We start from the raw sequence: 16,126 nt of genomic DNA, 5'->3' as shown, positions 1-16,126 counted from the left end.
CGGCTCTGCAGAACCTGAAGGCCTTCCACATCTAGCCCGGTTGGTGCCTATTCCCAGACGCTACCTGCCTAAATGGGTTCCTCGCTTTTATGGGATGACGTTACCAGTTGATTCAAAAATGGTGTAAAATAAGAGACGTCTTACTCTGTTTTTCTCTTCACACTTTAATCATGCAACTGTTATCACAACAAATTACATCCATCACAATACCTACTACATCACAGGTGTGGTTGCTATAGTAACGCTTCTCATGGACACTGTTTCTGGTCACTGTGTGAGAACAGATGACTAGAAACCACGTGGCTGCCATCTTGGACACCTAGCAATCTGTTGATCTAATCAAAGTTAATCTGAGTTTAGATTAAACAAACCGTTAAACTCAGCACCTGCTGGTCAGGTGACCCATGGACACAGTATCCTATGGAAAAGCCAGTTTATTAAAGGTTGGATCCTTTTGAAATCATGTAGTCAATGTTTCCATAGCTCAGTGTTTCTCCACCCTGGTCCTCAGCCCCCCTGCTCTGCATGTTTTAGATGTGCCTCTATTCCAGAACAGCTGATTCAAATGATTGCATGACCACCAAGTACTGCAGAAGCCTGTTAATCACCCAGAGATACAAGTCAGGTGTGTAGCAGAAGGGAAACACTTAAAACATGCAGGGCGGGGGGACGTGAGGCGTTAGAAACACAGCCATAGCAACAGCTGGACTCCAACATGGGAGCAGTGATGCTAACACTGATGCTACCTATTGAGTGAAAATAGGAGGGTGTGGTCATTGAGGTGCCATTGATCAGGTTGGGTATTTGAACAGCAAGGTGAAGCTGGTGGCTCCGCCCACCTTAATGTCTAGCCAATGGTTGCCTTGTTTTACAGACTGATTTCAGTTAGCATAAAACTGTTCTGACGACGCTGGACGTACTCGGTGCAACCTGGACTGGGACGGGTCTGGGTTGGTGGGTCTCATAAAAGTGGATCCAGTCGTTGACATCAAAAACGGATCATATTCAGAAGACAAATGTAACCCTTGACCCAAACATTGAACCAATCACAGCCAAGGTACAAAAAACAGTAAAAATACAAAATTAAGACAAAGTCTTAGAAAACGCTACATTAAAAATGTGAATGTGACATCACATGCTGCAGAGTCACATGATGTCAAGAACTCTGACTGTGACCTCTCTCTCAGAGACATGCTCTTTCAAATTAAAAGCCCTCAGTATTTGATTCCAGGCCTTCAGTGTGGGTGCTAATGATCAGCTAGAGCTGTGCTAGCAGTATCAACAGTCAGAGAAAACAACTCTGGTCTACAGAACCAGGTTCTGAAGTTGCTACATGACCCAAACATCCAAAACCATCTGAAGATGGACTGTGGTTCTCAATCATCTAAAGTTATCCAATTACTGCTACAAAGGCTGCATCTGATTACACTGAAACCATGAGCTGCTGGTCACATGACCAGGAAGATGGTCTTAGGGTCCTACCTGTGGGGTGGTACTGCCACAGAACCCAAAATACCCTCCATCTAGAACTCTGACTTGGGGTTAAGCAGCCTTGTGTTTGGACAGTGGAGTTGAACTGAGGTCCAGACTGATTAGAACACCAGCACAACCGAGCCTGGTTCTGACCACAAGGCCAGCTTTGACCTGGGAGGCCAGCCTGCCCCTTCAAGTCAGCTGATGCAATGCTGTGACTACCTCACCAGGGGGGTCAGGGGTCAACCACAGGCGGGTTGGCTGGCATCATTCATCTCACAGATAGCTGGAAGTATTTTGAGAGGCCAATGTGGTCATAATGTTCTGCTTGATTGGTGTTTTATGTCAGCATTACTCATATCACTGTGATGTCACTAAGTAAGATAAAGACATCTTTCTCGTCGCTGCTGATGTGGAGGGCTTCAGCGCTGTCGGGTCAGAACCGGTTCTGTCTAGTACCGGGTTACATGGGGTTGACTAAGCACTATGGTGAGGTTCTGGGTGGGACAGCTACATTCAGGACTAAAGTTGTCAGTTTGAGCTCAGGAGACCCAGAAGGTTCTGGGGAGTCCTGGAGTTAAACTACATAAAGGGTCAGACGGTTTCACTTGTAGAGTCCACTGAACCCTACAGGAGTTCACTGAACACCCTACAGGTGCCTCCACCTGTAGGGTGTTCAGTGAACTCAGCTGGATCATAGACTAACAGATGTTCTTCAACACTTGGCTGGAAAATGAACAGATTAAGATAGAGATGTAATGTTGGAACGTCCTCCAGGTGGCGCCACAATCCTTTGAGCAGAGCGACGGGGTATGTGATCGTCAATCTGAGCCCCTGAAAGACCAATAATTTATCAGCAGTTCACCTCACCTGGCCAGTCACCTCTAAAGGATCCAACTGAGCATACCTGCCAGGGTGAATCCTGATTGGTGGAGGTTTCGGGGGCCAGTTGGGGTTTTGGTCCCCGTAGGACCCCTGGTGGTTGGAGTTGGTGGGACTGACTTGGTCACACTGATGACATCATGGACTGGACCATCATAGTTACCGCGGGGAACGCCACGGGCCTCAGCCATCTGGAGCATGGAAACCAAAACATCAGAAGACTGACTGGTCAGTTCACAGATCTGTCTGTTAACCTGCAAGTTATGACTTAACTGTTTATATTGTTGTTCATCGGTTACCTTGCTGCGTGCTCTGATCCGCTTGTAGACTGTGTCAGGAAAAGCCTTTCTTGCTATAAAGCGTCCAGAACCTTCGGTCACGTTGAGCTGTCCGTCCTCCAGAACAACCCGACCGCCGCTGATCACTACTGTGGGAACGCCTCGAAACTCGAAACCCTCCAAGATGTTTACCTCCAATGTCTGCACAGAGAAGTTGGTGGGGATGTAACTACTAATCAGATGGACTAGTTTGAGTAACAAACCAATCAAACCAGCGGTTACCAGGTTGTGAGTTGTGGCAGAAACGGTTAGAGTCTCTTTTGGGTTCCAAATTACAATATCAGCATCAGATCCAACAGCAATCCTTCCTGAAGAACGACACACACACAAGCACATCCAGTAAACTGGGATTACGAATGACTAAAATCTGATCACCAGTTTCCAGTAAAACATCCATAAACACCACCCTGGATTTTACCCAGAAGCTCTAAGTTTGTCCTCCAGGTCTCATAAGAGATGAAGTCTGAAATTAGAAGCTGCACGATGCAACCAGCAGCCGACTACGAAGGGGACAGGCACGTGCAGGGGGTGGGGGGGCTTCAGCACCGGCCCCTTTTGCTCCTTGCCCCCAAGTGCCCTTTTTGTCAAACTTTTTTTTTTTGGTATTTTCTAAACCCTCTTCTGACACATAACATGTACTAAATTTATTTGTTTTTTTTTTCTTTTCAAGAAGAACAACATAATAAGCCCTCCGGTCACCTTGCTACCTTTGACCTTTTGCCTGTGACCCAGTTGCCTCTCGCAGTGAGATAAGGCGGCTAACTGGAGCTGAACGTAGCGAACATTCAGATCACAGATCAGTTTTTGGTGAATTAAAACGTTTTTGGTGAATAAAGTGGAGCAGACCTGCTGCTTGTCAGATGACGGAAAACGTTGAAGTCTCGTTTCTGCTTCAGCGGTTTAAGCAGAGAGGTAATGAGATACAACAGACACTGACAGGCCTCTGTCTGCCTTTCTCTGAAGAACTACTGAGGGGAGGAGACAGCCAGGTGAGGAGAAACTGTTCTGATCTATCATTCAGTGTTTTTATCATACAGACATCAGGCTGTTGTTGTTGTGCTATTAGCTAGCTGCTAGCTAACGACTTTGCTAGCAAAGCTAGATAAATAAAATCTTCTTCCCTGTATCGTTAATGATATCAGTCATTCTTCAGTATTGATTATGCAATAGGGGAACATCGCCCGTCCAGAACCGATCATCTCCATAATGGATTTATGTCTAATTTCCTTTGCTGCATAAAGTACATGGCATTTATTCTGGCGTTAGGTAAATGTACCTTGAAGGAGAATAGCACTTAAATAAAAGTCCAACAAGGATATTCATTTAGAATTAAAAATAACTCACCTGAATTACCATGATAGATAAAATGTATGTAATAAAAGTCATTAATGAAGGGAAAAAACTCAACCAGACTTTAAGTTTAGGGTCTGGTTCTCAGAGTATGGAGTTAATTTATTTCCCCAATTATTCAATAAAAAAATAAACTCAGTTAAGTAAAATAAAATTGTAATCAAAACTTTTGGAATTGTAATGATTTCTTTTTTAAAAACTAAAAGTTTTGTTTAAAAAAATGTTTTTTATTAAATAACTCATTTTTGTCTCGTGAACTTAAAAAGTTATTTTCCAAACAAACTTTTATTTGCACACATCAGAAATCTTTTCATGTGAGAATCACAAGCAAAACTTTGAGTCACAAACAAAAACTTAGAATATCAAGAAAAGATTTCTGACGAGCTCAAATAAGTTTGTTTTGCAAAAAAAATTCACTTCATGAGACAAAAATGTGTGATTTTAATTTTAAAACAAGTTTTTAAGCTAAACTCAGCAGCTTTTCTCATGGTGACATGCATTAATAATTACATTTTTGCTTCTTTTTCTTTTTTCTGCAGTTCCACCTTAAAGTTTGATGCAGCTCTGCTTTCCTGAATGGACCATCTTCATCTCCACTGCAGCAACCAGGCAGCTCTGTTTTATAGATTACAGTCACTAAAAGGTTGCATTGGGCCTTGTTTATATCTTTAATAGTGTAATTCTGTAAAGACAAAATATGTAAATCAGAGCTAAACCACCAGCTCTGATTTACATATCTCGCTAAATTGCAGGTTTGAATATTTCAATACTTTCCTATAACAAAATAGACCTGCAGAAAGAAATTACTAATAAAATATCTTACATATCCATAGTTGTATGATCTATATAGGGATTTTCCTTAGCTTTGATTGTATATCTCACAGTTTTGTAATTTATCATTGTTTATTAAACTCTTAAAGCTGAGAGGCTTTGTTCATATTCTGTCCTAGAAGGCGGTTAGATGGGCCCTTTTTTTGAGCACCTGCCCCTTTAGTGGCCTCTGCACGGCCCTGGAAGGGGAAGTGGATCAATCCTTTAGATGAGTGGCTGAGTGTTACCAGATGGGCTGGTTCCCCAGTTTGTGTTTTCACTCCACCCCCAAGTCGACAGCGATGGCAGGAGGGAGCCTAATGACCTCTGTCACCACCTGGGGGCTGTGCTTTCTGATTAGCAACACCCCTAAACAAAACCCTCCCACTGGTTTTGTTTTTGACCTTCTGACCCAAGGTCCAAGCATGTGCTGTGAGGAGCAGTTGCTTAATAAACTTTAGCCTGTGAGGTCCATAAACTGACTCTGGCTCAGAGTCACTGAACCAATGGGCCTGTAAGCCGGACCCCTCTGTCCGGCTGTTCATGAAACATCTTGATGACTTCAACCCATCAGCTGACTTTCTGGGGACGGAAAATGTTTCCCATCAAGCCTCACCAGTAGAAATGAAGTGCTGCATACCTTTGCGTGGGTACATGTTGAAGACCTTGGCAGCGTTGGTGCTCGTCACTGCAACAAACTCATTCTCGTCCATCTTTCCTGTGGACTGCAGACAGAACAAGCTTGAAATCAGCGAAGCCTGAAAAAAACAGGTCACCATCCCCCTTCAAATCTATGAAACCTGCTCTCAAACGTTTGAGATGATAACATTCTCATTTACGCTGTTTTAATTTTAAAGATATTAAAATTGGCACAAATGTAGGAAATAGTGTTTCAAAATTCTACCAGAAGAGGGCGATCTCATGAATTTTAGGTTGTTAAAGAATCTGTAAGTTTTATTTGTTTTACTTTTTCAAAATTAACTTTCTTTAGATATGAACATTGACCAGCTCAAACATAAATGTCACCATTTGATGTGCTATACCAGATAATAGCCTAAGCTAATTTGCATGTGTAGTCCCAACTGTCCAACCACATCAGTTGCTAATGTGGTGTTCAACCTGACCTTCCACCAGCAGTTCGCTTGTTTCCTCAAGGAGCTTAGGAACATCTGACCTTTGGGTGTGATGTCATCAGTCAGAGCGGCTTCAGGTGAAGGGCTCTTACCACAGCTCTGTCCCAGATCACAGACAGCCTCTCTTCAATGCCACTAGTTCCCTCTGGGATCAGCGTGAAGTCATCTTTACCGACAGCCTTCTGAGCTGTGGAGAAGCTGGCCTGAGCGCTGGAGGTCACCTGGAGATCGCCACTGAAAAGAAACACCTGTTAGACTCACCTGCTGCTAGGCTAAAGTGGAGTCAGAGATGTGTGTACTCGCCATGCTAGCAGAGAGGTCAGATACTGCGGCGTGGACGGATCCGGGTTCAGGGGAGGGCTCATCACAAAGGCAGCCGCTGTGGTCCAATCTTTGGCCCAGTAGTGAGAGCCGTCAGTGGCCAGGCCAGCTGTGATTGGCTCCCCATACACAACCACACCTGAAGACAGAAAGAGAGTGACAGCTTGGTGGAGCAGGTGTGGTTTGGTTCAACCTGACTCTTAAAGGTGAGGCATTCAGTGACACCAGTTCAGTTCCATACTCAGAACATAAGAGCTTCGTGGAGCACCAGGACCTGGAGCTGCAGTCCAGTACCTGTGGAAACTGGTGTCAGGTTTGACATGAGACGTTCACCTTAGACCAGTGTTTCTCCACCCTGGTCCTCACCGCCCCCCTGTCCTGCATATTTTAGGTATTTCCCTTCTGCTACACACCTGACTTGTATCTCTGGGTGATTAACAGGATTCTGCAGTACTTGATGGTCATGCAATCATTTGAAACAGCTGTTCTGGAATAGAGACACATCTAAAACATGCAGAGCAGGGGGGCTGAGGACCAGGGTGGAGAAACACTGCCTTAGACCAAAGATCAGATTGTTGCCAAGTCTGAACTAAACCTGTCCGTTTCCTCTAGACTTGAACTCTGACTTCCGCACTGAGTAGATCCAAAGTGACATCAACAGAAGCTGAAGTCATGAGTTCCTGGAGAACGGTTGAACCTCAGAATCTGACTTTGACCTGTAGGAAAGCTGGTTCTGGTACTCACCTTTTTTCCTGGCTTTGGCGATAACATCAGCAGCAGACTTGCTCATCACCTTGGTAATGTAGAGCGGGCAGTTGGCCTGCTTGGCGATGGTGATGGCCCGATAGACTGCCTCAGTCTCCACCTGAAACACAAACCCAACAGCAGTCAAATCTGGGGCCTGTAAATAAAACACCTTTATTCTTCATCAGTGGTCTCAATCTCCAGTCGGTTTCATGTATCCCTTGTTCTATACACTTAAATGGCTAAACTGCCTCACTAGCATGCAGTCCAACTCTACATCTACATAATCTGTTGGTGAACTAATACTGGAGCCAGGTGAAGCAGAGAGACATCTAAAAGGGAGACATCGCAGGATACCTAGAGTTCGAGACCACTGTTCACAGAAAACCAATCCTGAGTGGATGAAATTATCGGGAGAACAGGTGGAACCATCACAGCGTAAAGAAACCACACTGGTGGCGTCCATGTAGGGTTCAGGTACTTTTACCTCTTCAGGGTGAGATAAAACATGGCCTTCAGGTCCAGTAATACCCACACTGAGAAGTTTTTTCTGCTCCTGAAACACAAACCATTTCAGACCACTTAGGACCAGTAAAATGTAGTTAAGACCGGTTTGAATGTGATCAGTGGTTCATCTTGTTCAGGTGTGTTACCTCATCGATGATGTCACCGTTCTCAGCATGGACCTGAGCAATTGCTCCAAGATCCCGGAGGATCCCAAACGCCTCATAAAGCTGAGCCCCAGGAAGGAGAAAGTGATGAATAAATAAACAGAAAGTGGACAACAACAAATAAACAAGAACATGTTTCTGTGTTTCACCTGAGAGTCGGAGCTCTGGTACCGGTCTTTGTAAGCCATAAAGAAGAGGAAGGAATTCACCCCTGAAACACAGCGGTACAGTCAGTAGGTAGGTATTGTCAGTGGTGCCGTTCTACTGATGTCATCATGAAGGTTCTGGCCTTGCTGTGAAGGTTACTGGTAAATGGCTGTCAAGATGTTCTCCAGGTCTGCATCAGAAATGGACCAAGTGACGGTCCAGAACCTGGTTTCATTTGGGTCTTTGTGGATGAATTTTAAAGGTTTTCTAAAACCTTCCTCAGGGGTCAAGAAGGATCATTTGGATCAGTCTGGAAAAAGTCCAGACACTTCCTGTCCCCACATATAAGTGGGAGCATCAAGAACCCAGTAAAACTTGTTAGAACTTTCCATCTATGCCATGATGACACATATTGTTGACTCAGCTGCATATCGATCATGAGAAACGTCCCATTAGCTGCTACAAGTTTGATCACCACCCCGTCTCTTTAACCTTTATTGATCACCTTTATCTTTGACGAGCGTCTCCAGCTCCTCGTAGAGGCCTTCGTGCCACCTGGTGACATCCAGATGGAAGGAAAAGTCACAGCACGCCCTCTGCTCTGCCGTCTCCTTCCACAGATCAAACGCTGACAGCAAGCTAGTCCCCGGCTCCACCAACACATGGTCGACTGCAGACAGACAGTAATGAGGTGGCATGCAGGTGGGGGTGCTGATGGATGATTGGTGGTCACTGACTGATGGTGGTGGTTCCTCCAGAAAGGGCGGCTTTGGTTCCCTGGTAGAAATCGTCACACGGGATCAGGCCTTTCTGCGGAGCCTGGAGGTTGGTGTTGGCATCTACGCCTCCAGGGATCACCAGGTGACCGTACGCATCCAGCGTCTTCACACCAGATGGGATAATCAGGTTCTCGCCTATCTGCCTGTCAGGAAACAGGAAGTGTGATCATGTCAGAGGAGCTCACACTGACACCTGGTGACCAGGTGAGATCATCCAGCCATAGGAGAACTGGCTGAAGATGTACCTGATAGTCCCGTCCTCGATGTAGACATCGGCGTAGAACGACTGATCGTCATTAACAACTTTTCCTCCTTTGATGAGGAGACAGTCTCCCTGGAAACAGAGAAACAGAGAGGCTTGTGGGGAAATCCGAAGGAGGAAGAGATGGCTGATGACCTCCACGATTCTCGATTTGACCCAAGGTGACCCAAAAGAACACAGCTCACAACACGACCCAGTTCACCACCCGGTCTGACTCAATGTGACCTAAGTCTTCATACGGACGTTCACAATGAAAGATAGATGTTGGAGGAACCAACCAGGAAGCTCAGGAACTTAATGATCTAAAGCAGGGCCCAAACTTTTTCCTGCGAGGGCCACATAACTGTTCCCTTTTCTGGTCGGGGGCCGGTCTTAGTTTTTTGAGAAAGAAACCTTAGAAAACTTTTGTTGACGGGGGGTGGGAGGGCTGGATTACTGCCGACGACATATTCGCGTTTGGAAATAGATTTTTACCCAGAATGCAAATGGAAAAAAACCGTGAGCGAAACGGTGACTGGTACCGACTAGTATATATTCTATTGAGGGAAACTAAGTTTCATATCTGCTCAAGAGCCCCCCTGGTGGTTGAAAAAAAATCCACATATATATGAAAAAAAACACTGAATGCTCTCTGGTATTGTTCAGGGGGCCGGACCAAATGAGGAGGCGGGCCGTAGTTTGGGGACCCCTGATCTAAAGACAAGATTTCCTGAATCCAGCATGTCCTCCTCTGTGAGCTGGAAGAACATCAGAGATGAGATTCTTGAGGTGAACGGGGACCATATCTAACCTGTACCAGGATTCTCCTCTCTGAGGAGGATAAACTATTAATCCAGAACTTCGAAAACAGATTGAACCAAACTGGTTCAATGAGGCGTTTCATCATCTAAACCTGTAGCTTTCATGAGAGCCAGGGAATGCCGATTATTTTTGGAACCTCTGAGCATCATGAGCTAACCTACAACCATTGGATGAAACGCCTCATCACGGAGGGAACCGAGCCAGGGCGGAACCGGGCCACGAGAGGGGGGGCGACTGATCCAGAGGTTGAACCGGTCTGGGGAAAACATCCTGAAGTCTCCATGATTTTGGTTTGGTTTCTTTGCCGAGACCGAACCAACCTCTCTGGTTGGAGAACGTTTCTGACATGAGGCTAAAAATAAAACTAGACCTTGAAGCTCTGCAGAACCAAATAAGCGGAACCCAGAAAATCAGCTTTCAATGCAGGAACATGAGACGTCCCACTGCCCCTGAATGCAGCGTGCTGCATACAGCAGAACCCAGATTTTCATCTCGGACCGAAACAAAAAGAGCTCAGTCAAGATGAGCTGAGCGGCCCAGAAGCTGCACACATCCTCTCAGTTCGGTGGGTCTCCTCCCTGTCAGACAGGCGGAGCTTCAGCATCACCGGCCCGGTCTCATCTCGGCTGCACTCGGCTCGGTTTCGGTTCGGGTTGGACGTACCGCGGGTCTCTTCTTGACCTGGAAGGACATCCTGACGGATCTGGGTCGGTCCGGATCAGCTGGCTGATTCTACTCCTCACGCGGACCCGCAGCTATTGTTGTTGCAGCCACCTGTGACGTCAAGTTCCAGCTGATATACACAGACACAGTTCCGGTGTGGACCTTCACAATAAAGGCCCAAGCAGGACAGTAGTGCTTTGCAGTTGCCATGGTGACCACCAGAGATCCGATAGACTCTTTTTAGATGAGTTCGGATAATCTGCTGGTTGGTTCCGGTTCAGCAGAAAAACTGAGTTATTGTTTTCACTCTGTAAGGACTTCCGGTCTGAAGAATAACCCAGTTCGGCTCTGAAGAAAGAAATCCGGTTCGGTCCTGAAGAATGACCAGGTTCGGATCGTTTTCCATGGTAACAGATGTTGGAATCTGAAGCGGGTCTAGCTCAGATTGACGTCAGCAAATGTAAACAGGAAGTGAGATCTCGGCTTCCGGATGGACTCCGATCCTCAGAACCGGGTTCCAGCTTCGCACTGTGATGCTCCGACTTGATACAGTGAGAAGAGCCGCCTTAAATGGGTCACTGGTTCCGAACAGTTCAACTGCAAATTGAAGAAGAGATGATGGCGGAACCCTGGGGGAATCCATCAGTGTTCCTGATCCTGACCCGGAAACTGCAGATGTTCTCCAGGGTCTGTATTTTTACTCAGCAGCTCCAGTTTGGCCTTGTGCATTGTGGTGTAGGGCTGAAACGATTCCTCGAATGATTCGAGTACCCCGATTATTAAAATTCCAAGAGGAAAATTTATCTGCCTCGAAGCTTCGTTAAATTCTATTTAAACCATGTTCTTATTTGCGCTGCGCAGCGCTCTCACTTCCGCCTGAGTTGTTGATGAAAGCTAAGTGTTAGCAGCATAACGTCCATTTTTCAAGTTCTGTCAGCCGATTATGTCCGGGTTTTTGTCGTTTTTCGGGAACCAATAAACATCCTGTAAATGATGCCTGGAGGGGGTGTATTTATACCCGTGAGCGATAGACAGAACACTGCGGGCGGCTGTGCTTTCGATGTGTAGCTTTATGGACAAACCAGAAAATTAATTTTATTCACTCAGCTGGCGCCTCTGCGCTTTGCCTCGCGCGCTGTCGTTGCTTGAGTTTACCTCGGCGCAGATCCTCCTTTCACTCAAGCTGGACACAGACTGACCTGTGTGGATATTTACATCAACCCTCTGTGTGGAATTATGATTCTCTGGAGAAGTCCACATCAAGGTAAGAGTCTAAACCCCGCCGCGTTAGCTCTGGTTGTGCAGGAATAAGTTGTAGTTGCGCTTTCAGAGGCGCGTGATAAGAATGATTTAACTTTGTGAACAAAAATTATATGCGCGTTTACATCTCTACACGCTGCCCAGCGCTAACCTGAGGAGCTTTGGCATTCTTTTCTTAGTCATAGGCTAAATCCGGGATGAGGCCAAGACTTCCCCAATCTTGGAAAAGTCTAGAATTGTCCCCTCCCAAAGAAATCATGAAAGAAACCCTTGTACTTAAACAATATCAATGTAAAAAAAGGCGTTAGAAACAAAGACTTAAATTTGCCATTCATCTAAGAAAAAAAGTCTTAATTTTAAGGTCGCCCACCCCCCTCCCCACTATTGTTAGAACGATGGTTCAAGGAGCAACAGCTGCCTGGCACAGGCTCAGTTAGAGCCGCTGAAGTGAGGAGCTAGCTGTTAGCTGTTAGCTGTGGCTCTGCAACACTAAACAAAAAAACCCTCCAGTAAGTAAATACTGAAAGCAAAAGACATGCAACACCTTTTATTTACTTTCACTGCTCAATAGGAAGAAACACACTGACAATAAAAATCAGTCCACAGTTCGTTATTTCATTACTTTGGCTGAATCATGATAAAGTACCACCTTGAGCGTTGGAAATCAAAACTAGCTAAAATGCTACATTGCTTTCATAGACTTGGCTCCTTTTTCTGTCGAAGGTAGCCAATATTTTAGTTATATTTAGCTCTCTCTTACTTTAATAAGAAGAGTTTGAAACTGGAGGGAGCGGCTGAGCGTTACCATTAGCCGACAGCTCTGTATGGGAGCCGAGAGCAGAGGGGCGACTGCAGTTGGCAGGAAAACAAAATAAATAAAGTACGTCTTTATTTCTTACCATCTTCAACGTGGAGCCTTTAAAACCACAAAATAAAATCTGAATATTTTTCTAGAAAACCCTGATACTGACCTTTAAGTTATGATACTTCCTAAATATTCAATTCCTACATATGTATACGTTTTAACATGAAACCCCCCCTCCCAAAAAAGAAAAGTTTAAAGCAACTTAAGTTATAATTTAAATGACACATGATTTGTATTGAGAACCACTGCAATAAATCAATGTTTCTGAAGAATTTTATTAAGTGGAGTTACTTATTAAAACTTATTTAGAGCCTTAAGTTTTTGTAAAGGTGTAGCAGAGATTAGATCTGTGACTCTGAACCAAACTCATATCTATGCAACATTTGAATCTTAGTTTGACTTCTATGGGTCTCAACAGGTTGTTCACTGAGAAAAACACTTTTGTTATTCATTGCTACATACTAGTCATTTTTGGTGGTGCAGCTTGAACACACACAAAAACATTTAGCGGAGCGGGTCCAGATTCCTCAGTGACTCATTAAAGCCTTGGATGAAGGTTCTGACTTTTGACTTTGTTAGATAATCAGAAACTAAACGGGACCAAAAAGCCAGAAACGGCAGGAATCAGAACCAAACCCTACTAGTTTATATGGACTACTTATTCCTATTAAACTTGAGGAACCAATATTTAGTGTTGTACTTTTACCTTTTTGTCTCTCTTGTGGTTTTCTTGTGTTGTTTGTATTTCCTCTAATTCATGTAAAACACGTTGAACTGCCTTGTTGCTGAAAATGTGCTATATAAATAAAATGACCTTACCTTACCTGGTCCAATCAGAACCAAACCTGGGTTCAGATGGTTCTGTTGGATTCTGTTAGGTATATTTTTCTACGATCTACAAACAAATACAGGTAGAAAGTAATGAACCTCTCTCTTGCCGTAGTTTTCCCGGGTGTGTCCAGATGGAAGGACTGCGGTCCATACTCCATGTTGGCCTCCTGTCTGGGTCGGACCGGCGCCACGGCGCTGCAGCCGAGGACTGAAGGACTCGAAGTTCAGAGTTTTGTTCTCGAAAGCGCCTTCCACGTTGCAGAACATTCCTCCGAACTTCATCCGAGGACGAGGAGAATCTGAACCAAGCCGGGAAAGGAGAGAGGAGCGGTCGTCCTCCTGACGGAACCGGCGCTCAGACATGCTGCCGACAAATGATGAAGAGGAGGAGGAAGAGCCTGCGCTGGCTGACTAAAGGGGGAGGAGGAGGAAGAAGAAAATGACCCAAAAGAGATCCACAGAGGACAACAAATGCCAAATAATGAAAGGGAATCGCTTCATTAAAACCTGACAAGTTCTGGTTGTATTTGAAGAACCCAACTAAGGGTCTGGGTTTCTGGTTCTGTTCTTTCTTCGGGTCAAACCCGGAGACTCCAGAACTCTGAAGGAGGAGATGGTTCACCAGAACTGATGGTTCTCTTGACTGGAATTCAGTTCAGACTGAGGTCATGTGACCTGGACTGTTTCAGCTCCAATGAGCAGGAAGATGAAAACACACACACACGTGCACACTGACCCACGCAAACACACACACACACACACACACACAGACCCACGCAAACACACACACACACGTGCATACGCACGCACACATTCACAGCCATGTTTTTTGTGCCTTGTAGGGACTTCACACTGATTTCCATTCATTTTCTACAGTCTAACCCAAAAACAGTGTTTCCCCTTATGGGGACCAAAATGTCCCCACAAGGATATAAAAACCTGGTTCACACTCTCTGGAGTGTGTGTGAGGAGTGTGTGAGAGGAAACCAGACCTACTGATGTAAATCAGACGCAGCGTTGTTTGTGAAGCTACTGGACCTCATAAAGACGATGAACCGGGCCAGAGATGAGGAGCCTGACCTGGAGCTCCTTTTCTGTCAACTCTCCTTAGATCCCAGCCTGACCCGGATCACTGCACATTGGGTTTAATGGGATGACTGGGTTTAGGACTGAACTGCAACTGTGTCACTGAAGCGGTCCTGGAATAGCTCCTCAGAACCACAGAGCTGTAGTGCTGTTGGTAGGAAGCTGGTTGGTTCTGGTCCAATCTGGAAAGATTGTTAAAGAAGCTGTTAGTTGTTGTGGAGCATTTTTTCTCTGGTCAGCAATTCCTGGTTCTTCCTCTTTTTTCTAGTTCCAGATTCAAATTGGGTCAGCACATCGGGCCAAACAGAACATCAACTATTGGAGATCTGGGCTTGTCTTTGACTCCGCCCCCACTGTCAATTAGCCAATCAACAGCTGACTTCACACCTGTACCGCCCGGCCTGAATGGACCCACAGGGTTCCGGACTGGGTTTGGACCGGGCCCTGAGGGCTTATCCAAAGACGCCGGGTTTGAGGCTCGGCCCAACTGGACTCGACCCGACTCTCCAGTTTAAAAAAGGCTTTGGGGGGAATCACGTGATGCACGCTGCTGAATAGACGTGTGTTCCTCGTCTCCTCTCTGGGTCGAAATAAAACTAACATTTAAGACAATCCCCCACCGTGTGAACTGAAACAGAAGCCGTGGTAAGCTTTGACATGTCTCTGGAAAACTTTTTTGGGCCTGCTGCACCGAGCAAAAAGAAGAAAGGAGGACGGAAAGCTGGTGCTAACGTTAGCACACCCGCAGCTAGCCAAAATGACGAAGACGCTGCTTGGACTGACATGGAGGAGTGCACTGTGAGTAACGTGGAGGAAGCTAACACTCTAAAAGAAGATACCATAGTGGAACGGGTCTCCAAGAATATTGGACAGAAAAGTAGCTGCAATTCTTAAACCAGTATCTGAACTCTCGGAGAAACTCGACAGAATGACGCAGCGAATATCTGCGGCTGAACAGCGCATTTCTGATCTGGAGGACGAGTCAACAAGAAGCGCGCCCAGACTGGACAGTATGGAGGGAAAGATTAGAAGGGCCCTGGAAAGGCTGGACAGCTTTGAAAACCAGAGCAGGCGCCAAAACATTAAGATTATGGGACTAAAGGAAGGCATCGAAGGCAGTGAACCGGTGGCTTTTTTCGGGGCGTGGATTCCAAAAGTCCTGGGACTGCAGCAGACACGGATAGAAATTGAAAGAGCCCACCGCACCGGACCTCCGGCGGGGCGAAATGACCGAAACCATCCGCGAGCAGTCCTGGTGAGGCTCCACAACTACATCGATAAACAAAGGATCCTCAGCGCTGCAAGGATCAAGGGGATAATTCAAGTGGAAGATCGCAGAGTCTCCTTTTACCAGGATTTCTCCGCAGAGGTGGTTAGAAAGAGACAGGAGTCCGCAGACGCTCGGCGACAGCTGCGAGAGGCCGGTGTCAAATACGCATTCCTGTTCCCCACCGTGATCAAGATCTTCAACCAAAATGGGACGACATCATCTCTCTCCAACATGAAAGAAGTTAACGAATTCGTGAAGACACTTCCTAAATGACTTCACAGGAATCTCTCCACACGTCCGTGTGTGCATAAACGACTGAGCAATATGAGAGTAAAACAACGGTGAATATACAAAAAGAAAACAGGTACCATAACAACATTCACTACTGTAATTCAGTTTGTTTACACTGTTTTATAAATAAGGGATAAAGTGTTGAGGTA

The 16,126-nt window shown here is 45.6% G+C and overlaps 1 protein-coding gene across 2 annotated transcripts; it reads right to left on the bottom strand.

Moving 5' to 3' along the window:
- Positions 1 to 144: 144 nt before the first annotated feature.
- dpysl4 (dihydropyrimidinase like 4) lies at positions 145 to 13,779 on the bottom strand. Of its 2 annotated transcripts, none has more exons than XM_088016582.1 (15): positions 13,427 to 13,779; positions 8,894 to 8,982; positions 8,607 to 8,791; positions 8,375 to 8,539; positions 7,872 to 7,933; positions 7,705 to 7,785; positions 7,539 to 7,607; positions 7,052 to 7,172; positions 6,290 to 6,446; positions 6,079 to 6,220; positions 5,494 to 5,578; positions 2,916 to 3,001; positions 2,655 to 2,834; positions 2,381 to 2,546; positions 145 to 2,307 (listed from the first exon to the last, which is right to left on the bottom strand). In XM_088016582.1, exons 1-15 carry the CDS (start codon positions 13,691 to 13,693, stop codon positions 2,216 to 2,218), a joined length of 1,947 nt encoding a protein of 648 aa, XP_087872708.1. In that variant the 5' UTR covers positions 13,694 to 13,779; the 3' UTR covers positions 145 to 2,215. The 2 variants fall into 2 exon arrangements, with proteins under 2 accessions (XP_087872708.1, XP_087872707.1); XM_088016581.1 differs by lacking the exon at positions 13,427 to 13,779 and adding an exon at positions 10,375 to 10,629.
- Between the last annotated feature and the right edge of the window lie 2,347 nt (positions 13,780 to 16,126).

The sequence above is a fragment of the Poecilia mexicana genome, unplaced genomic scaffold (assembly GCF_051168715.1).
Source record: "Poecilia mexicana isolate PSO_F unplaced genomic scaffold, ASM5116871v1 scaffold_19, whole genome shotgun sequence".
NCBI classification, from domain to species: Eukaryota; Metazoa; Chordata; class Actinopteri; order Cyprinodontiformes; family Poeciliidae; genus Poecilia; species Poecilia mexicana.
This window is presented reverse-complemented; position numbering and strand designations above follow the sequence as displayed.